The sequence below is a fragment of the Ciona robusta genome, chromosome 8 (genome assembly GCF_009617815.1).
Source record: "Ciona robusta chromosome 8, ASM961781v2".
Lineage (NCBI taxonomy): Eukaryota > Metazoa > Chordata > Ascidiacea > Phlebobranchia > Cionidae > Ciona > Ciona robusta.
Window position 1 is genome coordinate 2,029,294 of NC_143242.1, and position 23,782 is coordinate 2,053,075.

The window sequence follows — 23,782 nt, forward strand, 5'->3', positions numbered from 1 at the left end:
GTTTTGTCTAAGCAAGATTTCATCAGCCGATATTTCAAGGAACACGTGTCCTACTTACTGCACGCCGCTGGGTTGAGTGTTAGAGGCCGCATGATCAGCGCATGTTTCTCTGACACAGGGTGATTCTTGAGTGACGTAAGCTTCTGCGCTTCATCAGCTCGCGTTATCTTTGGTTATAAACTGCATGTTCGTTTGCGTGAAACATCATAATGTGTAATGGCATGTGTTCTACGTCATCGATTTACGTCACTAATTTATATTGAAATTACATATGCGATTAGGCGGATATAGTGCAAAATCTCAGAAGTAAAAAACATTATCATATACAAACTGTCGAATTCAATCTCTGAAAATAAAACTACGAATGTACAACTTCCAACTGTTTGGCGAAAACTGTTTTCAGTGGGGCCGTAGCCTTGGTAAATATAATATACGCTATGTGTCGTTGAACCGGCACCGCCCACGTACAGCCTGTATGGATTGGCTGCTTTTGTGGGTTGATAAAGTCAGCTGAGCGCGAGGTCTGGGACGTGACCGACAGAACGTGGTAAATGGCGACTAACGGACGGGTCATTCTCTCTTTTTCTCCGCAACTTTTTTGTGTGTAAACTTTGAATGGCTATTCGGTCGATATCAGAGGAAAGAGAAATACTCTAATTACATCCTACTTCGGCTAGGTATGTGCGTTGGTTATGTGTTATGTGTTGTTCGGCTAAAATATATTTCAGTAAACCCCACGTGGGACGCGGTTAAATAATTCTTAACCGCAGAAATGCACGTACACTGTTTTTGCCCATTCATTAGTCCATTAGTGTATTATATATACCATAAGTTTTGATACACATAGCACAAACATTATATGCGAATATTAAATATCTAGACAAACAAAGACTTCAATACATTAGCCCATGTTACCAAGATTAAGTGATATGTTTAGTCAACATACCTTGTAAATGGAATGCATGGGTCGACCGGGTTCGAACGCACAGAACAACTTTAGTCCAACCTTCGCAGCACAAACAAGGAGTTGACCGCAGACAATCACGCGCCCGCCGCGTGCTCGATCGAACAAAACAACACCAAGTTAAAAATGGAGTTAAATGGCATGCGAAATACACACAGTTTAATTACACTAGATGTTTACTTAAGGCCGAACTTCCCGTATTATAACACAATGGCGTGTCGTTTGGTTTAATTTTAAGATTACCTATACATTTCACACACGTTGCCAAATGATGCATAATAGGATTGGGGAAGATGGGACACCTTTTCATTATATTTTCTCGTACTTTTTGGTAGTAAACAAAGATCATTCAAGGAGTTATAAAGCCGCATCCTCAACCTCGAGACTTTCACCGACCGGTGTTAGTTGTTTAAAACACAATTAAGATATTCGAATATTATATGTGCTAAAAGCGTCCCGTCTTCCCCCATTTTACTATATTTTACATATTATTCCAAGCAGTTATTTTTTAAAATGTACACTAGACTTGTTTATATTAAATAAAATATCAGTTACAGTGGTTAATTTGAGTTTTCGCAGGAACATAATTGATCGCAGTCTTTATATTCAAACCTTACCATCCGTCTTTGCAGAAGCGCATTGACATTATTGTTTGTTAATTCGTTGATGAAAGTCGTAATCGCGTGACGAACCTTTGTCAAGAGCGAGTTACTTCTGCCAGACATATTAACCCACTTTTATATAAGTGTTGACTAATTGTACCATGGAAACAGTCAATGCCGTTGAATACTGCACGCCGACTGTTTGCTTAGAAGCCATGTGTGCTATTTTAACAGGTAAACAAACGCGTCGGAACAACACAGGAAAGCACCACGTTTAGTTAGTAATCTTATCCGTGCATTCTAATACGTACGTAATACGGTATGCTATTACGGTCATAGTAGAACACTAAATATAATATGGGGTGGCCTATGGCCTACTAAAGATATCTTTATATCCCACGTTAGATATTTTCAGTCATGCGGATGCTCTTACCGGAACCCAAACCACAATCGGTTAATTACATTAATCGACTTAAAATAGCCCGAAGATGACGGGTATACCTTACCATCTTACTCGTTTAGCGTTGTGAATCATTATTGCAGCTAACGGTACATTGTCCGTTTTAAAGAGCGGATATGATTAGCCATATCTACCATCGATATTAAAGGTATTGGTGTCGTCATTATGACTTTATATTATATTTTAACCCAGCATTACTGATAAACCGCAACTAATTGATATATTATTGTTGATCATGTATTACCAACTGCTTTCAGTTGAAAATTCCACACATAACCTATGAAAGCAGCATTTAGCTAATCGCATTAGGTCACCTGTGCTAAACCAATTATGCTAATCTAATTAAATGCCCTAAAACGTTGGCCATTTATTTGTTGAATGTAACAGCCCGACTGCTATAATGTATATTATATAAAGATAAACTTAAAATACAACTTTCCACGTTGAATTTATTGATATCAAACAGTGTTAACGGCACTTTGACAAGAGGTGTACAAAAATATGGGATACATTAGAAATGAATTAAATAGCTATGTTCTGTATAAAAGTGTTCAGGAAGGCAAGTGCTGAAATTAGGCATATCACTTTAAGAGTATATGCAACAGTAAGCATTTAAAAAGAAACATTCCAACTTTATAAAGATGGCTGCTTAATTGGCAGCCAAACGCAACACTTTTGTGGGTGATGAACAACAATAATTGCAGCAGCATTCACAGCACCAGAGTTAAGCTGAAATTATAAAGACGTGACACAACATGCCAATGTAGACACAACAGCAATAAACCTTGACAGTGCGATTGTACATGTGTGCTCATGACAAACACCGATCTACCAGCAAGCGGCGATTTATGCGCAATAAAACGTGCACAATGAACAACACTGTACAATTTGCTTCCTGTCTTTCTTGGGAAATAGCGCAGAGACTACCAGGAGGACATGGGTATTAATACTGCAGTTCACAATAATGTTATTGCATATGTGTAATTATAGAATTATTTCAGTGGACAGTATCAGTAAAAGGGTCCACTGCCTTCCCACCCCACCCATGTATTAAACTGTGGGCCAGGCAATTCCATGTAAGTGGATGGTGCATGGGTTGAAATATTGGACAGGTGGTTTGCAACAGGTGATTTCGATTTTTCAATACTACTTCTGTTATTTATAACAGAAATGACATAGTTCTGTCCTCTGTTATTGTCCCAGAATTCACCAGCATCACAAACATACTGAAAACACATCTGAATATCCTCTGATTGACACTGAGGAACATCTACATTAAACTGAAACGTATCAAGGGCCCCATTTTCATATGCGTTTTTAACATATTGACATTTATGATCAGAGTATGATTTCCAATTATCGAATGTGATTCGCACGGAAACAGTTTTATCAAAACTTAAGTTTTTCACTTTTACAGTTCCAGAAATACAAAGGCTGTTTTTTACAACTATATTTTCCAGTGATACATTATGTTGCTCAAGGCTTCTTTTAAATTCCACATAGTTTGCCACCGGCTGAGTGAATTTAAAAGCAAACTTTTGTTCTTTTGTAGAGGAATCAGTATCAGAGCTAGATAAGTTTAAGTTTTTAACAAGTTGCCTTATAAGTGTACCAGAAGTCATAGACTTGGGCGGCTCATTCGTAGACTCAGTTAAATATTTGGTGAGTGTTAAAGAATAACCTTGTGTGTCTGCAAATGTAACTTTCTTGTCTTTTCTCTTACTACCATTAGAACATACTCCAACATTCGAGCTTGTTAACACTTTGCGGTGAGTAATGATTGATTTCAGTTTTAAATTGTTAACAGATTGTTTGTCAGCATCATTGAAACTGTGGGTTTTTACCCTCTCTTTAAGCAGTGATTTTTGTACAGGGTATTGAAGCATTGAACTTGTAAAACCAGCATCACCATAACGATTAGATGTTTGGAAATCCGTGGCTCTTTTTTGGACTGGATAAAAGTCTGAAGAAAATGAATGGAAGGGTGGGCTGACACTGTACAAGTATGACACATCGGCAGGCATGATGCAGTGAATACAGTGAGTCAAAAAGCAACCTAAAAACAATTAGGGTTCATTATACAATATATTTGTACTAAGTGAACACTTAAATATACACACATTGTACAAGCCATTTAAAAAGTAGCCTACATATTTTCAAAAATAACTTTTAAACAACAAACTTTTAACTTTATAATAATAACTTCTATTTGCCTCTTTAACTTACCAGCAATAGGATATTTGTACAGAATGTTAAAAGCACGTTTTATTCAGCATGAAACCGCACACAGCAGACAACAGTAATATTTTTACAAGATCATCAACTTATAGGGTATATCTGAAAGCGAAAATGATTTTTAAAACTGAACTGTCATGTTGCTGTGGCCAGTGGTAAACATTTGTATTTTTTAAAAGCTTTATTGTATTACTAAGTTTAGACTGTCGTACCACTTATTGCTGTTACTAACCGGTTCAAATGAATGTTCAATCAGCCCGAATTCTTATACTGCACTGACAGCTCTTACGAGGAAAGAACGCACGTCACGCGTCCCATGCCCCGAGCACGGCTCTCTCTACCACAAACATTGCAGCAAAGTGCGTGATGTCGGTTGGATCACGCCTTCGGCGCATGATCACTGTCTGGCCGCGATTGCTAATGTTTGGTGCTCGCTATTGAAGGCGACTGACTCTCGCGTGGGAAGTTTCGCAATTCTTATTTCTTGGGTTGTGAAATTCAAAGAAGAAAGTGTAGACATGGTACTTTTTAAGTATAACACACATACTGAAAACCTCCCAGTACATCACGCCATAATACCATACTGCATCGAGTAATTTTGTTTGCAAAAGTACTACCTTAAGTAGTCTATTACATATTACGTTTAAATTAAAATATAGTAGGATGGGGGAAGATGGACACCCTTTAATTCTATTTTATCGTCCTATTTGATACTATATTTGAATTTTATTTGCCAAAGGTGTCCCATATCTTACCCCACAGAACTATACAGTACCCCAACAAACGGCCGAAATGTCTCCACATTACACATGAACTAATGCAAATCTAGGATAAAATAGTCTACTTTATAGACTGGTATAAATAACACAGAGTCAACAAATCTAATTAATTAAATACGTTTTATGAATGAATGTAATAATAGCACGTGCATTTGTAAGCAAAACATGCTGTTTTTTTCAAAGCAAATCGTTTCGGACCTTAATAATCTTTGATGTTTGGACTCTTGTCATTATGTTAACCACTTTATTTTGAAACGAGTTGAAAGTTATAATCAGCGATGGTTTGGCACGAAGGAGAAATATAGCACTGCTAGCAGCTGTTGTTTGATTTATCACTGGTCACTTACGAATCGTTGCTAAATTTCTGACGATGCGGCATTTTATGTGTTTATGTTCTTCGATTAGTTTGACCCAAATGACCTTCGCGACTTAGTCTCGTAAGGGAAATGCGGTACCCCTTCGATTTTCTCAAAATCCAATTTCCGCCTGCGTTGCATAATCGCTTGGAAAGACATCCGCAGGAGAAAGCAACTGGATTACTTAATGCATTACTCTTCACACGGCTAAATTTAGACAGAATGCTTCTAAGCATAAAATTTGCAATAAACTATTTATATAAATTGTAAAGTTGAAAAAACGGACGACAATCAGAAGCACATATACCAGAGTCTATAAATATGGCGAAACCCTGATATATACTTAACTTAAACTATTTGTTTTATTTATAGTAGAGTGGGGGAGATGGGACACCTTTTCATTCTATTTTCTTGATTCATTTGGTAGTGAACAAAGAACATTCAAATTAATATAAAACCGTATCCCAACTACTTTCAAGAAGAGTTGTTAATTGTTAAAAATACAAATATATTTGGATATTATGCACTAAAGGTGTCCCATCTTCCCCCACCCTACCATATTAAGCGAACTAGTTGGATTTAAAAAAAACCCAACCGGTTTAGGTTAAATTTATCAGCGGTAGCTTTGGTATATTAGATAAAAGTACAAACAGTTCATGACATTATATCGAATATTATAGTATACCAATGTATATATAAGTAGTTATATACATTGAGTATACCCACAACAACTGTTATTTATGACTCTCTATCGACATGTAGTGTTTGGATTTATGTGTCTAGAATTCGTTGTTTATTTCGGAAACTGGTAGTTTGTATCCAATGAATGTAGTTAATTTAAGCAAGATATTATATAATTTTTAAAATTTTAAATAAGGACAAAAATCTTGGTTTGAATTTATCTCACGAAATGCGTTTATTCAGAGTCCGTATATAAACATGCGTTTACTGTCGTTGGAAAGAGTACTGTAGTTGGAAACAACCTCAACCGTTGCTCTTAGCGTGAGCAAAGGTAATAAAAACAACCATTTTTATTATTTCTTGCCTGAATGGTTTAACTTGCTTTTTTAAACTCGGCAAAAAGCGAACCGAACTGCCATTTCTATAATGTACTAAAACACGCATTTATTACCGACACGCCTCACTGCGCATTGAGTTGTTGTTGTTTTCGTTTTTCTCTCCTCGCTCCTCCCATGCGGGATATGCGAAACAGCGGGACGCAATAAGAAGAACGAAAGATTTTCTCAGTCGAATAAAGATAGATTCGCCTGATCGGTTGTGACTTTTGCAACGCTTGCTGCTCCGTTTAGGACATAGTGAACGTACTAACGTAAAAAGGCAGTTTTTTTTATAATTAGAGAATAACAAACTCTTCAAGTTTATACTTAAATTGCTTTACCCAATACGCGGTTATTGAAATAAGGTAAACAGAACGGCTTTTATAAGATTCGAGCTTTTGTAGGTTCAGTGATTATAGATTAATTGTGTATTGTATATATAATTTATAGACGTAAAAATTTTTTATGTTTTGTATTTATACGTTTCAGAGAGCAGATATCAAATGGATCAGCTTTAAACATTTGTGTTCAGTGTTTATACTTTTTATTTGTGTTAAGCTACTGTGAAAGATTGCCTGCTGCAGTGTCAGTAGCAATATTGTACTTGTTACATGAAGATGCTTTTCACTTGGTCTCGATTGCTGCCTAAATATCTGGCCACTTTTGTGCTTTTTGTTGGCCTTGCAAGCCCAACTGAACCTATTTTAAGTATACACCGTGCTGGAAGAACAGAAGTATTTGAAGAAAGCTCTTTGTTGAACTCTAGTTTTGATTCTATGACAATTCCTAATGTGCCAATTGAACAAGAACTAGGAACAGAAACGAGTGAAAATGTCATGAAAAGTGCCAATTCTACTTTGCTAGATTACTCTCGATTTGAAGCTACAGTCTTAGCTTTATTAAGTGCTGGCCTTGTTGGAATGAGTGGAATATTTCCATTGATTATTCTCCCAAAAATCAACGGTGGTTTAAACAAAAAAGGTGAATATTAGGAAACTTATTTGTACCAAAATGAGAATGTATGTTGCTTTACTTCCTTTGTTTTTAATATTTTTTACTCTTGTTTCAATATTGCAGCAATTGCATACATGTTTGGTATTTAACCTCATTTTTACGCAAAGCTTCAATAACAGTTACACTCAGTCATGAGCTTTTGAGTTTGGTTTCGAGTTAGCGCCTTACTCCCATTGTACATAACACAATATAAAATATGTGAACTATTTAAAAATAAATATTAAATTTTACACTCTGCATCAGACAGTATTGTAATGGGACTTGGCAAATTTAAAATTTACTGCAAGGTATATCACCTTATGTCATGTTTCTCTACTAAAACAATTTTCACACGATGTCATGTGACATGCCCATGAGAATAGTGGTGTCTGTAACAATTCGGCATGGTGATTTACCACGCATGTTTGTTTTCTTTTATACTATATATATGTTATATATATATATATATATATGTATATATATGTATATTTTTGTTTACAGAAACTTTTAGAATCTTTTTATACTAAATATCTTCTTATGTAAATAAAAATACCTTTCTTTAAAATCTAAACATTTTGTATCCAGGTAATCTATTTTGTTGTTTTGTGAAGGTGCAAATTAAAGAAAATACAAACATAAATTGGTTTTGGCCACACAATATTTTTTTAATTCATCTGGTGCTGCTTTTATAGTGCTGTAATAATTCATTGAACAATTAATGTTTTACAGATGGGTCAGTTCAGTTACAACGCTTGTTAAGTTTTGCAGTTGGTGGTTTACTTGGTGATGTTTTCCTTCATCTTCTACCTGAATCATGGGATCAATTAAACAACAACAGTGAGTTGATATTTAGTTGATTTTGTTTCCAATGATGAAATAAAATATTGTTTCTTGCAATATATTCTTTTATATAAAATGTGTTTTAATTTTTTTTTATATAATTGCTTCAATGTAGGTTTTCTTTAATACTTTTAGCTTTAGCATATAAATCAGTGCAGTGTACAAGCATATGGTTTATAAATTTGTGTTCAGCTGCCAAGCAAGCTTGATTGAGGAAGGAAGTTATAGAGTTACTGCTTACTGTTGTACTGTGCTACCAATTGTGCTGAAACTGCAAAACTATTTTACTTTAAAACAATGAAAGCCAGTAATAATTAAATTATATATTTTTTTAAATCAGGCGGTTCACACACACATTGGCCAGCAGTTGGCAATGGTTTATGGGTGTTAATTGGCCTCATCAGCTTCTGCCTCCTTGAAAAACTTTTCCCCGATGACAAACCAGAAATGAGTGATGATCTGACAGTTTCGGAACATACTGACATTAGTTCGTGCGCTGAAACAACTTACAAGCAAGTATGAGTCATACAGATAAATAGGCTGCAGTTAGGCTGCAGTTTCGCTGTGTTTTCGGAAGTGTTTTTTTCACACATTTAACTTTTAAACTAATACAGCTGGTAATCACATTAGGTATTACATTGTTTATGTTGGAAATGAACCTACACGTCCGTTTATCTAACTCTGTAATCAAACTTCAGATTTTACTACTGTTTATATTGTACTTTAAATTTTAAGCGATTTTTAATATTGCATTGATTGTGTTTTGTGTTTACTCTACCCTTTTACTTTGCAGTATTCAAACGGCTTTAATCAAAATGAGAACAATAACTTACGGCAAGTTAATGGTACGTCCAATGGTCATGCTTGCCATCAAACATCAAAACAGAATGGCAGTAAAAATACAAAGCATTATGAAACAAACAAAGAGCGAAGCAGTTCAACACAAATCAAAGTAAAAATTTTTATTGGGTGCTTTTATTTTTTATTATATTTGTATATCTTTTTTTATTTACTTTTTCACGTTTTCGCGGATGTCTGTTAATTATAGTTCCATTTAAATCTAAATCTTAATTTTAAATACCTTTCAGACAAGTGGATATTTAAACCTACTAGCAAACTGTGTGGATAACTTTACACACGGGTTAGCAGTTGGCGGAAGTTATCTCGTCAGTAGACGTGTTGGTGTTTTAACCACGCTTGCAATTCTACTGCATGAAATACCACACGAGGTACGAGACTTTTTTGTATTTTAAATAAGATTAATGTCTGTAATTTATGAATGCGCGCTTATGTGATGTCTCTTTAAATCATTTAAATCACGTATAACTTTCTTTATGACTGTACCAAATATGTAATATTTACCAATCAGCATGACTAATTCAAATATGTTTGTTTATAAAGTTAGTATAAACTAGCATGACGCCAGCACCCAATATCAAACATGTTAACTAAACAAGTTGTTTAATTAAGGTCGGCGATTTCGCAATTCTGCTGCGAGCTGGCTTTGATCGCTGGCAAGCGGCTAAACTGCAGATTCTCACAGCAGCTGGTGGATTACTAGGAGCAGCCGTTGCTTTGTTGGCAGAATCTGCCAAGAGTGCAGGTCAGCACTCAGCATTATATCATAAACCACTGCCACATTGAATTAAGTGGAACGCCAATTTTGACATGAAAATGTTTTTTCTTAAAATTTGGCTGTTTGAAAGCAAATACTGTTGCTAATGAATGACTTCATGTATATATAGTAAATATTCATCGGCATTCTTCCATTGGATCTGAAAATATCTTGAAATATTCTTTTTGTATAATTTCTCACTGATCTATGTTTCATTATCTCACAAGGTGATAGAGTGTCTTGGATTCTTCCGTTTACATCTGGAGGATTTATTTACATTGCACTTTGCACTTGTGTTCCTGATTTACTCAAGGAAAAATCTCCCAGGTTAGTTTGACCCTTCAGGTATAATTTATTCGGATTTGAATGAAAGAATGTAATTTGCTTTACCCTCGTGTGGCCGGAAAACGGCAGTTGTTATGACACAACTGTTCTGTTTTATACACTTCTTGCCAGCTTATGAGTTACCATGTATTTTATTTTGTGGGTAATTATTTTTTTAATTATTTTTTTTAAATGTTTTAATTTTTATGTGGCTCATAATCAAGACAACCGATCTTGATAAGTTTATAATTTATGATGTAAATTACATGTGAACAGGCCATTATAAGCCTGATGAAGTCCAACCAACTACATAGTAGATAAAACATTGTTTTTTAATAAAATTTGTCAATTTTTTGTGCCAAAAGTTGGCCCTTAGAAAATTATATTATGTCTGACAGTGACAGCAGAATGTCAATAATTTACTTTTAACAAAATATGACGCAACCCTATATACTTGCATGTGCATGGGGTCAATGTGCAGTTAAACTAGTTTTCATTACAATACAAACAAATTTATTTGACAGTTGTGTTTATATTGCTCCGTCATCATTTTGCTTTTCATGTTAAATCATAATTTTATGCTGAGTATTACATTTCTTTTACCACATTGCGTGCTCTAGCATTTGGATCATAGTTTATATCAAATTTTGTCTATGATTGCCACAGGTTGGTGGTAAAACTTATTTTTGCGGACAAAACTACTGTATTAAAACACACAGTTTTCACTCTTAGTGTAAATCCAGTTCATAAGTGTATTGTATACAAGTGCAGATCTAAATATCTAGACATCCATTCTTTAACTTTTATGTCATTTTTGTTACAGTTTGTCTGAGAATACGATGGTTTTTGAGTTCAAAGCTTAGCTTCCATTTTGCATTTGAAATCATTAAAATTCAATATTATTTGCTTTCTGCCTTATTGTCTTTCCACCACACACAATATAACATGTATGAATTATAAATAACATAATCTCTTTTGTATCAACAAAAATGTATAACGTGATCCTAAAAAATATTTTTGCAGGGAATCTTGTATTCAAATCCTCTATATTATCCTTGCTATTGTCACCATGCACTTAGTGAGTTACGTTGGCTGATGTAAAGAAAATAGCCGACAACTCGTTGGATTGGTTCTATCTATGCAATTCTGGTTCTGTTTGAAGTGATGGTAGTATAAGAAGTGTTGTAACTGTATTATCATGCCAAATGATATTATTCCGAGTGTGTAGTAGATAACATCATGCTTGCCATCCTCTGTAGCAGTCTAAGCAATATGAGAATACTTTATGTCAAGGCTGCAGTAACTTTTATATTTTCTTAATCGAACTAGGAAGCAAACTGCGTGAATGCTGCCCACACAACGTTGCAGCTAACAGTATTGCTATTTTGTGCAAAGTCTTATTATTTTCCATAAACTTAATTGAACTTTCTGTTTCCTATGTTCAGTAGACGCAACACGCAATTTGCGTCCACGGTTCAATGCATGTCGTTCAACCGTAGAAATGGCTGATAAAACAGCTCCTACAGCTCCTTCTCCACTGTAAGAGTCTGTATTTCATACTCAATATCTGCAGTGCCTTGTCTGAACTCGTTAGTTCAAAATGCATGAATTATAATATATTGTCAGTAGGAATTTGACATGACGTTAAACAAGTATTTCATTGTATGCAGTCGCGTTTTAAATAATGTAAATATTTCTGTCAACAAATCTTGATTTTAAACACTTTTATTATTATTGTTACGGCGTATATTCGTTTGTATAAAATTGATAACATACGTAGATGATCAAACTGTATGACTTGAACACACAGTACTTCTTTTTAACTTTACTTTTGGCTTAAAGTAAATAGCAGAACAAATAAATTTAAGACTACTTATTGCCAAAGAAATCTCGTTTTAGTTTAACTTAGTTTAACAAATATTTTATGTGCGTGGTAACAACGCTGTAATAAAACGAACGTTTGGTTTTATAACTTAGTGCGCTTCATAAACTACTCGTGTGCAATATTCTCATTGCTTTGGCTGCGTTAATATATTTATTAAACTTAATTATTTCGAAGAACCATTTTTATGAATCAGAACTTTATAAATTATACTGTAAAAAATTATACTGTTTTTACAGTAAAAATCCGCCTTAATTCTTTTTAATAAAACCACAGTTTTGTTTTTTTGTAAATTGTTTTCATTGGTCATCGAATTTGCTATTGTTTTAATCTTGTTTTTTTTTCATCGTGGTGATAGCGTATGCAGAAGTGTGGGGGAATAAAAGATTTTAAAAGCGTACATGAATGAATGACACCTATTCGTTGCTGTGGTGGGGTAATGAAGTCGTTATAACACAGGTGCACTATCGCACACACCTTGTAAACGCTTACGAGTTACAACGTATGTAACTGGATCTGTGGGTGATTTTTATTGTCCGGGACAATTTATACTGCTCATTAGTCGCTACTGAGTTTATATATATACAGTAGGGTGGGGGAAGATGGGACATCTTTTAACTCAATTTTTTCGTCCCGTTTAGTAGTCAACAAAGAACATTCAAAGAATCATAAAGCTATATCTTCAGGACTCCCATATACCGTTGTTAATTATTAAAAACATGATCAGGATATTTGTATATTATGTGCTAAATGTGTCCCATCTTCCCCCACCCTACTATACAGTATTGGTAAATGGAAGATTGGCTTTTACTGTTGGTTGATTTGGTGCCAATAGAACAAAAAAAGCAAATGTTTAAGAACAATTTTATATTTACATCTCAGATTGGGAAGTTTTTTGTACAAAGAATGTTAAACTAAAATGTTATCTGGTGTTGTGAGTTATAAAAACGTATTTGATGCATGTTTATACCCGTTTCTTATTTAAAGAACCGTATGGCGGAGGTAGAGAGTAAAGTTTTTTTTAAATGTGACATTGGAACTCGGGCATAAAAGGCTCGTGCGGGAACTGTTTCACCAGCAACTGTGTTTTAGCACCAGCTATTAAGATTTTTATAGAAAATTTATAAAACCGAGCCTATGTTACGCATATTTTATTTAAAGCAGGCACATGAAGCAACTTTGGAGAACGAGTATAAAATGTTGAGGATATAAATAATTAATTAAGCAGATATATGGACAGATTTACATACTCGGTTATTCCTAGAACCAATATAGACTTGCTCACTTTTTTCTTTGTAATCTTACCTATGTCGATATAGTTATGTTGATCAATGCGTGCCGACTTCTTTTATAACATAAACCAATGGGTTGCTCGTGTTTGAAGTAGCTTGAAACATAATTAACCGAATTCGATACTTCCAAACACTTGAAGTACCAACCCTCTAAAATGGGACTTCTAATGCTGCAAAATAGAAAATCCAACCACTTGCAATTATATCACTGATGTAACAGCGAGGGGATGTGAGATCTGTTTCGTGTCATATAAATCATAATTAGATAAAGAGATTGGTGTCTAAAACCAACAGTTATAAGAAAAATGTATGTGTGCTTGTTTTACTTGCGCTTTATGAGACACTCATTAAAGTTATCTAAATTAAGGAAGGGGCATAAGAAAATAAAGTGTTTAGTCGTTGGATTTGGCTTTTACATACTTTTGTATATTTGTAACGGTGGTAATGGAAGAGAGATAAAGGGAACGGGGAACGAGGAATATACGTTCCGACATACATGAATATTTCATTACGACGTATTTTTCTTTAAGGCTATCAGCTGTTATGCTGCGATTGACAGGTTTTATCGTAATTGCTTTGACTAGATTTACGGTGTTAATATAATTGTTTCACATAGTAAGAAAAACATTTTTTCCTCTTGGGTTACCGACAAAGCATTAATCAGACAAAACACTGAGAGTACTACGATATGTGAATTAGTCGCAAGTAGCGTGATGTATGTCATAAATTAAACACATTTATCGCATTGTGACTCGTTTAACTTAAATAGTTGAGTTAGTCTGTAGTGTTTCATTTGTTCAGGAACAAAAGCAGCAACAGCATATAGATAGAGGAAGCGAAATAGGTTTCGGTGTTAAATTCATAAATACACATCATGGCTCGTTGATGCGAATAATGAACAAGTTGGTAGACCTGTACATCTTACTGTATCCTAATATCAGTTTTCGCTTCAGTGCTTTTCGATCGATTGGATTAGCCATGTGATAGCGTCGGGGCGGTGTTACGCTTGAATTCCACTGTCTCCAGCCTTTGTGTTTATTTTTAGCTGAGTGAATCGGTATAGACCTAGTTGCTATACAGTTGCGTGATGTTTTTATTTTGTTTTTGTTTTTATAACACTGCAAGGGGAAAGTTTGTGAATGTTATTGTTCGAATTCACGCGGTTATTGCTACCTTATGTAAAGTGTTTTATTAGGATGTATTAAACTATTAGTGTCACGTTGTTTTGTTTTTGCTCAAATTTGATAAATTTAATGCCTGAGGCATTTCGTCTTTTTGACATATAAGCAAGCCGACTCTCTACCAATTAGTTTTATGTCATCATATCTGCACTCAAGTACGATAGCTAAAAAAGGCTTATGTAACCCGGAGGCGAATTTACATGTCTTTCAACACGATACAAGTTGTACAGTGAGTGTAGATGACATATTACGTCGTTGTATTAAAATTGGGAAGTGAAGTTTAGCTAGGTTTGTAGCTAGTTCGTTAATAAAACGCGTTGTTCCGTTTAGGGTTTTTAAAGCTACATCAACGGTATGGCAATTCATGGACAGTGTGCTTATTCTTCAGTAGCCGCAGATAGGTGTGGGCCCACTTGAACTTTTACCGATGTGGTGAATGTACAGGCTTGCCCTTGGTTGAATTAACCTAGATGGTAGTCTAGCAAGTGCTTAGTTATGCCAGAACGCTGGCTCTAACATGTTATTTTAATGTTTTGCATCTCTACACTTCAGAGTCTCAAACCACATGTACTTGTTTAGCGTAGGAACGGACGGTAAGTAGCTCGAGTGGACCCCTCGATTTCGAGTAATGTTACCGAGCGAGGAAACGCAACAGTTGGAAAAGTTCAGCAGGAATAGACACGAAGGCAGTGGCTTCTTGGTTCAGTGGAATTTGACGACTTCCAGCACACCAGAGAGACCTGAAGAAGGTGGAATGGAATTGAACATTACTGCTGGAGTTTTCATGGTGCTAATGATAGCCATAGTAACAGCACTCCTGCTTTGCTGTTGTAAAACTTACGTGGTTTGTCAAAAGAGAAGACGAAGGCAGAGAGCGTGGGAACGAAATGTAATTATCTTAATGTTTATTTAATCTTAGTCTCAAGTATAAATTCGCCTGCTGAATTATCTTAAATACCAAAACCACATTAACATCCAAGTTTTACTTTTACTGACTTATACAATTGGCAATATTTTGCTATACAAGTTTTTCTGTCAAAATTACCATAATATTTCAATATAAAACAGCAGAAGGGATTTTATTAGAATTTAATAATGTTCTGTTTAACTAAAATTAAAACTAATTAAATCAATTACTTTGGATGGAATGTACCAAAGAATCTAGATAAAAAAATGTATATATATAATAGGGTGGGGGAAGATGGGACACCTTTGACACATTATAACCAAATATCCTGATCGTGTTTTAAACAATTAACAACGGTCTATGGGAGCCGTGAGGATAAAGTTTTATAAAAAATCGTTGAATGTTAGTTGACTGCAAAATTGGAGGAGAAAATAGATTGAAAAGGTGTCCCATCTTCCCCCGCCCCACTATACTCTATATAAGTGGCTGCCCGATAACTGAAATCAGAAAGCGTGACCTCTACATCTGTCATATGGTTTATCAGCATATCCAGTTGTTATTGATATCTTAAAAAATTATATTCGTCTGGTGTATTTTAAACTGAGCTGGGTCGATATAGCTTGTCGAAATGGGTATGAGACTCATAGCGTTTCAATCGTTACTAATTAAACTAAATCTATAGCCCACGGCGTACCCTTGCATATATATATAGAGAGAGAGAATTTATATTTCTGTCTCCATCGTAGATTAACGAGCAGTTAAGCAAAAATAAACCCAAGTGATTGATTTTGTCATAAATACCTGAAATATAAATAGCCACAATAGATCTACCCAATTGGGAGTAATAAATAGCTATTCATTCTAAGGAACTGTTCAAATGTGTTTTCAGAACGGTGGAGCAGAAAGAGGTAACCGAAGTCTACCGACAACCCAGCGGTACAGTGACGAACCACCAACATACGCAGATATTTTCTTCAGCCGTTCCGCAGAGCAGTCACACGAAGCGGAAACCCCAACAGGTAGTATAGCACGCATCAAAAATTTCCAAATCGATGTAAATTTAGATGCACCAAAGGTGTTTTTTTTTTCTGGGAAAACCAATCGCAGAAAGTACCCAGATTATCTGCAAGTTTCTTATACTGCCCTGGATGCACCGTTTTTTCGTTATTGAACGTAAAAAACGCGTTTTCGTCATGGCCGTAATATATAGTAGGATGGGGGAAGATGGGACACCTTTTCATTCTATTTTCTCGTACATTTTGGTAGTAAACAAAGAACATTCAAGGAATTATAAAACCTTGTCCTCGCGACTTTTATAGAACGTTGTTAATTGTTTAAAACACGAACAGGGTATTTATATATTTTGTGCTAAAGGTGTCCCATCTTCCCCCACACGACTACATTGATTTTTCTAGAACGTGATTATTGGTAATGTAATAATTGGTAGATACAGCTATTCGAAGAGTTTTAAGCTATGGCTCCTAGTAATAATCTTTCTCTTTCTTCAGTTACTGCAACTACTATTTCAAACAATAACACTCAACCAAAAGACCCAGAAGATTCAATTGCTGTGTATTGGTCATTTGATGACATAAACATCAGCACTGAAGCCCCGCCACCTTTATATCCAACCGTGGTGATAGAAAACGAAGCAGCGATATCAGAACTGCCACCGCCGGAGTATGAAACCTGCTCAAGAAACCGCGTGCGAGCGCCACCATCCGGTACGTCTACAAGGCGATCAACGGGGCGGTTAAACATTGTCTCAAATGCAGTGATGAACGCCATTCAATCAGTTTCTGCTTTGGTTTCAAAAGAAAATCGACGTACAGTCACAAACCAGCGGACAGAAAGATCTGAAAATAGTGTAAATGAGTCTACTTCTCGCACTGTAGGGCCACAAACATCAAGCACACCAGATACTGTCCCCTCTGTTGAATATTCAAACGCTTTAACAGATGTGTAGAACTCGTTACACTACATAATTTATATGTCTTGTCCTTAATTTTATTTTACCTGTTGTTCTTTTGTATGTGAATGGTGATTTCATGCGACAAGTGTTAAATTATCTTCTGTTGTCTTTTGTAACCGCTTTTAAGTTTCTTACAACTGTTTTGTTATCGCCTTGCAGTATTTTGTTTTGTCGTCGTTGACAATTATTTGCATTTTATGTGGCCTTCAGACATTTTTTTAATATCTGAGTACATATAGGCTATTTATATAAAAAATTAAAATATTAAAGGCAGATCAAGTTTCCGCGTTTGTACCATTCATATATTTGATTTCGTGTTTTAAATTTTTCTTCAAATGAACTGTTTATTTGATAGACTAATTTGTAATAGAGATTAAAAGGTTTTGGCGCTCACTGGTATAGATAGATAAGCCGAGGCTACCAAGCTGCATGACGCCTGGCATTCACACGTCATCGACATATTTAGTTCGTTAGGAATTGGAGTAACAGTTGTCGACTCGCCTTTCTCTATTCTTATGCTCCCTTAACCGAGGCCTCAACGCCCGAACTTCATTCTCAGCTTCGCTTCTCAGTTTCTAAGCACGGACAAAAGCTAAAAGGCAGTTCCTCACCAACAAAAATGGTACGTTATACTTAGTTGATAATTATCTCTTAGAATGTATAGTTATAGATAACGATGTTTTGTATTTTAGGAGATCAACCTGTCAGATGAACAAAAAACAGGCAAGTAACTTATTTTTTAAGTTTAACCTAAATGTCGTTCATGAACAAGCTATTTATAATAACCGATTTAGTTGGTATTATAAGGAAGAACAAGGTAAAACCCCTACGCTATCTGTATATGAACTGTAATCAATTTAAACGTGCCAAAACTAGTGTAGGGTTATCGCAACAGCGATGCTAGTGGAACATGGTATATAACCGTTGCCGCTAACTAGAATTCAAAGCGGCGTTCGATGTATTCGTTGCCGATTCCGCCGATGGTACTATTACTATAAGGGAGTTGGGCACCCTTATGAAAATGCTCGGTCAGAATCCTACCAACCAAGAACTCAAGGATTTGATGGCAGAGGTAGATGAGGATGGTAAGTGAAGATCCAGCACGGAAGAATGGACGAGTGGGTTTATGGACTGACGAGCATGCGTTGTCGTTTGAATTAGACCTGTTTAAAATTCGGAAGGAGATAGATTGACAGTCAGGAGGAATTAAACGGTTTAGAGACACAAGAAAGCAGAGTTTAGTTGCGCCAACATACGTCGTCGGTTACTCTCAAAATATCTCGAAAAAGTCGAAATTTCTCGAATGGTTTCTTCACAGAATTTCGTGCCGCCTACGATATTTTTGTAACTGACTCCGATGATGGTACGATCTCCACAAAGGAGTTGAGCAAGTTAATGAAAATGCTCGGGCAAAATCCAACTGCCGAGGACTTGCGAGAAATGATAGCAGAGGTTGATATTGATGGTCAGTATATTCCCATCACATCACCTCACTTCACCATTGTACCATACACCACATCACTTGTTTAGGCGGTTAGCAACATCAAACACGGTTCATCACAGCGCATTCACCGATAGAACATGGCACAAGCATGGGATATACTACACTACTTGCATATATATAAGCATCGTTGTAAGTCAATAGACAAAGAAATAGGACGCCAAGAAAAGTTTTATTCTCCTGCATGCATTATAATTTGCCGTCTGCATGTTGCCGCTCGCCTTTGATATTTGATACTGGAATATCCTCATGGGAATGATTAATTGCATGCCATTTCATTTCACGGGTGCTTGTATACTTGAATTGGTCAGTTATTATGCGATGATTGATCAAAGGCAGTGGAACGATCGATTTCGAGGAGTTCTGCTTGATGATGTACCGCCAGATGCAAGCTGAGGAGGAGGCGAAGATTCCCGAACGTGGAGAGAAAGAGCTTTCCGAAGCTTTCCGAATGTTCGACCTTAATGGAGACGGTTTTATCGATTGGGATGAATTAAAGGTAAAGGTCATGGGCCGGGTCTATATATACAGTTCTGTGGGGTAAGACGAGACACCTTTAGCACATATTATTCAAATATGTTGATCGTGTTTTAAACGATTAACAACTTTCCATGGGAGTCGCAAGGATAGGGTTTTATTTGTTTACTATATCTAGGGAAAGAGGAGATGAAAATGCGTTTAATCTCCCTCAATAAATCTACCCTTCACCGACCCAAAACAAAAAAAGTTAATAATTGCATTTCCTGTATAGATGGCGATGGAAGGAACAGGCGAGTCTATTGAAAAGTGGGAGGTCGACGACATGATGAACGATGGAGACAAAAACCAGGACGGCATGTTGGACTATGAAGGTGAGAACTATTTAAAAACACTTGGCAACAGAAACTAGTTTTCACCGACTGTGTGTTGTCAAACTGTGCAGTACAATTTGCAGTTTAACACGCAGCTGTAACACTTCCGAATTCGATTCCTGCCGCATTAATAACTTATGTTCATTATATGGCTTAGCTTATATTCGATCCGCTTATACAAGCATTTTACTTTCATTTTAGAATTCCTCAACATGATGAAGTTTGTCCAGTAAACTAAAACCACTGACTCATGAAATGTCATCAGTCGAAGAGGGCAAAAACATTTGAAAAGAAACTTTTACACAATTATCTGTGCACGCAATTATTATTCTACAATTAAAATCTCCCGCTAAAATCAAAGTGGATTTCTTGCTGGTTAAGGGTGGTCATAAAACAACAGGCAGCCCAGTAAATTATTCAACTGCTGCTGTTTTGCTTTGTCCCAACGTAAACTTATGGTGCTTTGTACAAAATAAAACAAAGAGGATTTTAAATTCACAATTGTGGTAAATGCTGCCCGGCTTTGTAAATAATTGATCGAGCCGTACGAGCTCGAAGGAATTCAACAGACGGCGTAAAAGGAAGCAAACAATCAATATACGGCCGGGACCGCCCGTCCCAGTAAAATAACATACAGCGAATGTCACTTAAGAGGTTGCGGCGAAGCAGCCTCATTCCACTCCATCGCCTTATCTGGTATGGCGAGTATTTATAGCCAGAACGCTACGCTTGATGACGTAGAACCCAGTGGGACTGAGGTTAATCAGCATCGACTGGGATGAACGTGATCTGCTTTAACAAAAATTTCTATGTACTGCTATTTAGAAAGACATGTATATTACACTCATATAGTTCCGGTGTATTTTTACAATCAAATTACGTAACCAATTACGGTACATTAAGTTATCTAGGCTTCATAAATAAGCTACAGATTTAAAAAAACGTTTGATTTCGTGCATAGATTTTATTATTAGGAGCAAGAAAACGATCGATCGATATCCGGGCAATATGACTACGTTGCATTATAGAGAATTGCGTCATCGACTGAACCGATCGAAGGCAGCCCTCGCCCGTTTGCTTGATATTAACCAAGGCAGTAATGACGCGGCTGCTAAAGTTGTTGCAAAGAGTGGACGAAACCGCAACCATCCAAATGCGATGACAAGCAATGACAGAAAGAGGGTGAGAGTCATATTGAAACTAGCGACGCTAAACGCCACGATTTGTCGCACCACTGGTATCCAATCCACTGCAGTAATGTAAAGGTTTGATAAGGTCATCAGAACGATGCACACAATGACTAAGAGTGCGCTTATGAATTATGGAAATTTCAATTAGGAACATTCGCTACACTGACTCACCGAGTGTGGTAATAATATTCGTCATTATAGAAAGACCAACGTACATTAGAATCATTCCAATGAATCTTAGAGCCCATGTTAATGTGCTATTTGATGATTCCTCTGACCTAAATATTTGTTCAGCAGATACTGAACCACGATATAGAAAAGCAATGGAATGGCCGTTGTTTGAGGAGTATGTCGTGAACTTGTCGTCCTTTAACATTGCTACTATGCTCACCTAAATAATCAGAATATGAGATAGCAATGGGTTAAAAAGTATAATTATGTTTACCATGTATTATTCCTTTATGGCGTTTTAACCATTTTCAAGATTTACAAAGAGAAACTTCTTAAACACACTTGGCTTTTAGCTTAGAAGTTCAAGTACAAAAACAACACACACAACAAAATATTCTTAGATATCCTATGACAGGATAAGCTTGGAATATACAATATCTACTTACCACGTCACGTTTACCAACATGGTTTGTTTCTCTTGTAACACCGGCACATTGGAATGAGGTCCTTGTGTCACCTACTTCTGGATACAATAGGTCACCACCATGATAGTAATAGTGCTTATGTATGGTTGCTTTACTAGAATGTTCAGGCACCGGTAGATTATGGATTGTTTTAAACCAATTTATCTTATCTATTAACGTGCCGGATAGCTTTATTCCTTGCGAGGTCACATATTCAAGTGAATGAGTTGTAGAATCTAAAAGAAAATCTCTGAAACAAAAACATGAGAAAGTTAATATAATTTTAATTAAAAAAGAAAGCCTGGAAAATATGTTTGGTATACTGTTGTTTTGATGGTAGAACTAAATCTGGTAATAGAGCTGTCTTAGATTCGTATTATGCCTAGAAGAGTTTATATTTTAGATTTGCTAAGCTAGTTTAATCAACTTTGTTAACAACAACAGGATTTATCTAGAAACAATGCTGGAGTTACATGAGCATATACTATCGCATGCCAAATTGGCAAGACATATTAAAAGTACCCTATACGTACAACGTTGTATGCATATTTCAATGAAGCATGAGGCAAAACACTTGAAATATGTGTCAAATACTCGTCTGGTTGTTTCATGAACAAAATACTGATGTTTATACATTGGCACATTCAGTGCTATAAAAATTCATTATTTTAAAACCTATAGTTATTGAGAAACAGAACAGATGTAGGCAATTATCTGAATATTGGAGAAAATGCAGGATTACAGCTGCATGGAATAGGAATACATATGGATTTCCAATACAAATCAATTTTCTGCTCTACTTTTCACTGATTAGTGGAAATCCCAAGGCAACTTGGTTAATGTCTATATTGCTTAGGGAAATGAATTGAATGTAAAGCATTTAAACCTTGGATTAGTATGACCTATTTCTTCAGCAAAATTCCGACTTTGTGATAAAGTAGATGACCATTCCAAATCATATGTGTATGTTGTCTCTGTCTCAATCTTGTCACCAACATTGGTTTCCTTGCTTTGTGAATGCTCAATCCACTGATACATTTCAACAGTCCGTTTCAATTTGACGCAGGGCAGTTTTATCTTGTAGTAATCATCTTGAATATCCTTTGTACAATGGAGAGCATTATTAAGCATAATTAATAAATAAATGTTTCTTGATTATCTTTACATGGCGACACAGCAACACACATATTAGCTTAGGTGTAAAATTTTATACTTTGTACACCAACAAGGTGCATCTGTTATTTCAAGTTTGGTTTTGTTTTCTTTTATAACCCTGACCAATACAAACCTATGCATTGATTAATATGTACAACATAAATAGATACTTTTAAAATACATTTCTATTATCAAAGAATGTGTTTCCATTCTTATTTGTATGGAAACATTTGGTATTAAACAGAGATATTATTTACATTTTGAAGTGACTGTTATTAGTAGGGTAGGACTAAAAGACTTGACTATGTTCCAGGAAAAAAATCAATATTCTTACATTTTCTGCTTCAAGTAAGCCGATGTGATGAACAAGTTTTCCATTGAATTGCCATTTAGATGACATTTCCAGGGAAGCAACGCTGTTTAAACCTTCCTCCAGCATTATTGCCACAGCAACTGATCGTCCCTGCAATAGAAAATGCGTGCTGGCCTTTCCAATGAGCTAATAAATTAATAATGCACAGCATTTTACATAGAATGCGAGAACATCTGTTCCATACTCAAGCAGGGCATTGCAGCTTGCCTAACCTCGTTATAGTAAAGTAAGATGATTGAAATGAGAAACACACAGATTCCAACTAAAACACCCATACAGCTGTTACCAACTCTTTCCAAAAATCCCGGTTTATGGCGATGGGTAACTCTTCTGTGCTGGTCCTTCATGTTCACCTGCAAAATAATATCAACCCCATATGATACATGTCTCGAAGAACTCCGTTTTAGAACTTAACCTACTGTTTTTCACTTTCAAGAGTAAAAAAATATGGCCACATACTTACGTTTGATGAAAAGATGTATGTTTTTGTATCAATCGTCCATTTGGTACAATAAAGGAACTTATCCTATCTTTCATGCATTCCTATACAAAACATTACAGGTATATAATGCACATGTACAGCAACTACAACCTTAACTACCTTCCTCATAGTTTAT

General features: G+C 35.8%; 5 protein-coding genes across 5 annotated transcripts; 3 read left to right on the top strand and 2 right to left on the bottom strand.

Moving 5' to 3' along the window:
• Positions 1 to 2,455: 2,455 nt before the first annotated feature.
• LOC149732152 (protein phosphatase 1 regulatory subunit 3B-like) lies at positions 2,456 to 4,477 on the bottom strand. The gene is made up of 2 exons (XM_089882247.1): positions 4,253 to 4,477; positions 2,456 to 4,082 (listed from the first exon to the last, which is right to left on the bottom strand). Exon 2 carries the CDS (start codon positions 4,048 to 4,050, stop codon positions 3,037 to 3,039), a length of 1,014 nt encoding a protein of 337 aa, XP_089738373.1. The 5' UTR covers positions 4,051 to 4,082; positions 4,253 to 4,477; the 3' UTR covers positions 2,456 to 3,036.
• A 2,461-nt stretch (positions 4,478 to 6,938) lies between these two features.
• LOC149732153 (zinc transporter ZIP13-like) lies at positions 6,939 to 12,198 on the top strand. The gene is made up of 8 exons (XM_089883546.1): positions 6,939 to 7,435; positions 8,177 to 8,284; positions 8,628 to 8,803; positions 9,081 to 9,239; positions 9,376 to 9,516; positions 9,758 to 9,890; positions 10,130 to 10,229; positions 11,250 to 12,198. Exons 1-8 carry the CDS (start codon positions 7,066 to 7,068, stop codon positions 11,320 to 11,322), a joined length of 1,260 nt encoding a protein of 419 aa, XP_089739672.1. The 5' UTR covers positions 6,939 to 7,065; the 3' UTR covers positions 11,323 to 12,198.
• Positions 12,199 to 15,097: 2,899 nt separating this feature from the next.
• LOC149732154 (uncharacterized) lies at positions 15,098 to 17,735 on the top strand. The gene is made up of 3 exons (XM_089883548.1): positions 15,098 to 15,470; positions 16,378 to 16,507; positions 16,997 to 17,735. The coding sequence occupies exons 1-3, from the start codon at positions 15,210 to 15,212 to the stop codon at positions 17,452 to 17,454; spliced, it is 849 nt and encodes a 282-aa protein (XP_089739674.1). The 5' UTR covers positions 15,098 to 15,209; the 3' UTR covers positions 17,455 to 17,735.
• Positions 17,736 to 17,947: 212 nt separating this feature from the next.
• Positions 17,948 to 20,306, top strand: LOC149732155 (troponin C, body wall muscle-like). The gene is made up of 6 exons (XM_089883552.1): positions 17,948 to 18,082; positions 18,153 to 18,183; positions 18,779 to 18,925; positions 19,297 to 19,460; positions 19,713 to 19,812; positions 20,014 to 20,306. The coding sequence occupies exons 1-6, from the start codon at positions 18,080 to 18,082 to the stop codon at positions 20,043 to 20,045; spliced, it is 477 nt and encodes a 158-aa protein (XP_089739678.1). The 5' UTR covers positions 17,948 to 18,079; the 3' UTR covers positions 20,046 to 20,306.
• Positions 20,307 to 20,650: 344 nt separating this feature from the next.
• Positions 20,651 to 23,767, bottom strand: LOC149732156 (transmembrane protein 43-like). The gene is made up of 7 exons (XM_089883547.1): positions 23,629 to 23,767; positions 23,378 to 23,518; positions 23,127 to 23,255; positions 22,524 to 22,738; positions 21,620 to 21,887; positions 21,174 to 21,393; positions 20,651 to 21,061 (listed from the first exon to the last, which is right to left on the bottom strand). Exons 2-7 carry the CDS (start codon positions 23,510 to 23,512, stop codon positions 20,850 to 20,852), a joined length of 1,179 nt encoding a protein of 392 aa, XP_089739673.1. The 5' UTR covers positions 23,513 to 23,518; positions 23,629 to 23,767; the 3' UTR covers positions 20,651 to 20,849.
• Between the last annotated feature and the right edge of the window lie 15 nt (positions 23,768 to 23,782).

What these genes read in the sequence shown, in the direction of transcription:
- LOC149732154 (XM_089883548.1), top strand. Translation starts at nt 15,210, where the DNA reads ATGTTACCGAGCGAGGAAACGCAACAGTTGGAAAAGTTCAGCAGGAAT. An exon ending in AGAGAGCGTGGGAACGAAAT is followed by an intron (nt 15,471 to 16,377) that starts GTAATTATCTTA and finishes ATGTGTTTTCAG; the next exon opens with AACGGTGGAGCAGAAAGAGG. An exon ending in CGAAGCGGAAACCCCAACAG is followed by an intron (nt 16,508 to 16,996) that starts GTAGTATAGCAC and finishes CTCTTTCTTCAG; the next exon opens with TTACTGCAACTACTATTTCA.
- LOC149732152 (XM_089882247.1), bottom strand. Translation starts at nt 4,050, where the DNA reads ATGCCTGCCGATGTGTCATACTTGTACAGTGTCAGCCCACCCTTCCAT.
- LOC149732155 (XM_089883552.1), top strand. An exon ending in GTCAGATGAACAAAAAACAG is followed by an intron (nt 18,184 to 18,778) that starts GCAAGTAACTTA and finishes GTTTCTTCACAG; the next exon opens with AATTTCGTGCCGCCTACGAT. An exon ending in TCGATTGGGATGAATTAAAG is followed by an intron (nt 19,461 to 19,712) that starts GTAAAGGTCATG and finishes TTTCCTGTATAG; the next exon opens with ATGGCGATGGAAGGAACAGG.
- LOC149732156 (XM_089883547.1), bottom strand. Translation starts at nt 23,512, where the DNA reads ATGAAGGACCAGCACAGAAGAGTTACCCATCGCCATAAACCGGGATTT. An exon ending in GCTTACTTGAAGCAGAAAAT is followed by an intron (nt 22,739 to 23,126) that starts GTAAGAATATTG and finishes CATTGTACAAAG; the next exon opens with GATATTCAAGATGATTACTA. An exon ending in ATAGGTCATACTAATCCAAG is followed by an intron (nt 21,888 to 22,523) that starts GTTTAAATGCTT and finishes TTTTTGTTTCAG; the next exon opens with AGATTTTCTTTTAGATTCTA.
- LOC149732153 (XM_089883546.1), top strand. Translation starts at nt 7,066, where the DNA reads ATGAAGATGCTTTTCACTTGGTCTCGATTGCTGCCTAAATATCTGGCC. An exon ending in CTGAAACAACTTACAAGCAA is followed by an intron (nt 8,804 to 9,080) that starts GTATGAGTCATA and finishes TTTACTTTGCAG; the next exon opens with TATTCAAACGGCTTTAATCA. An exon ending in TGCATGAAATACCACACGAG is followed by an intron (nt 9,517 to 9,757) that starts GTACGAGACTTT and finishes TGTTTAATTAAG; the next exon opens with GTCGGCGATTTCGCAATTCT.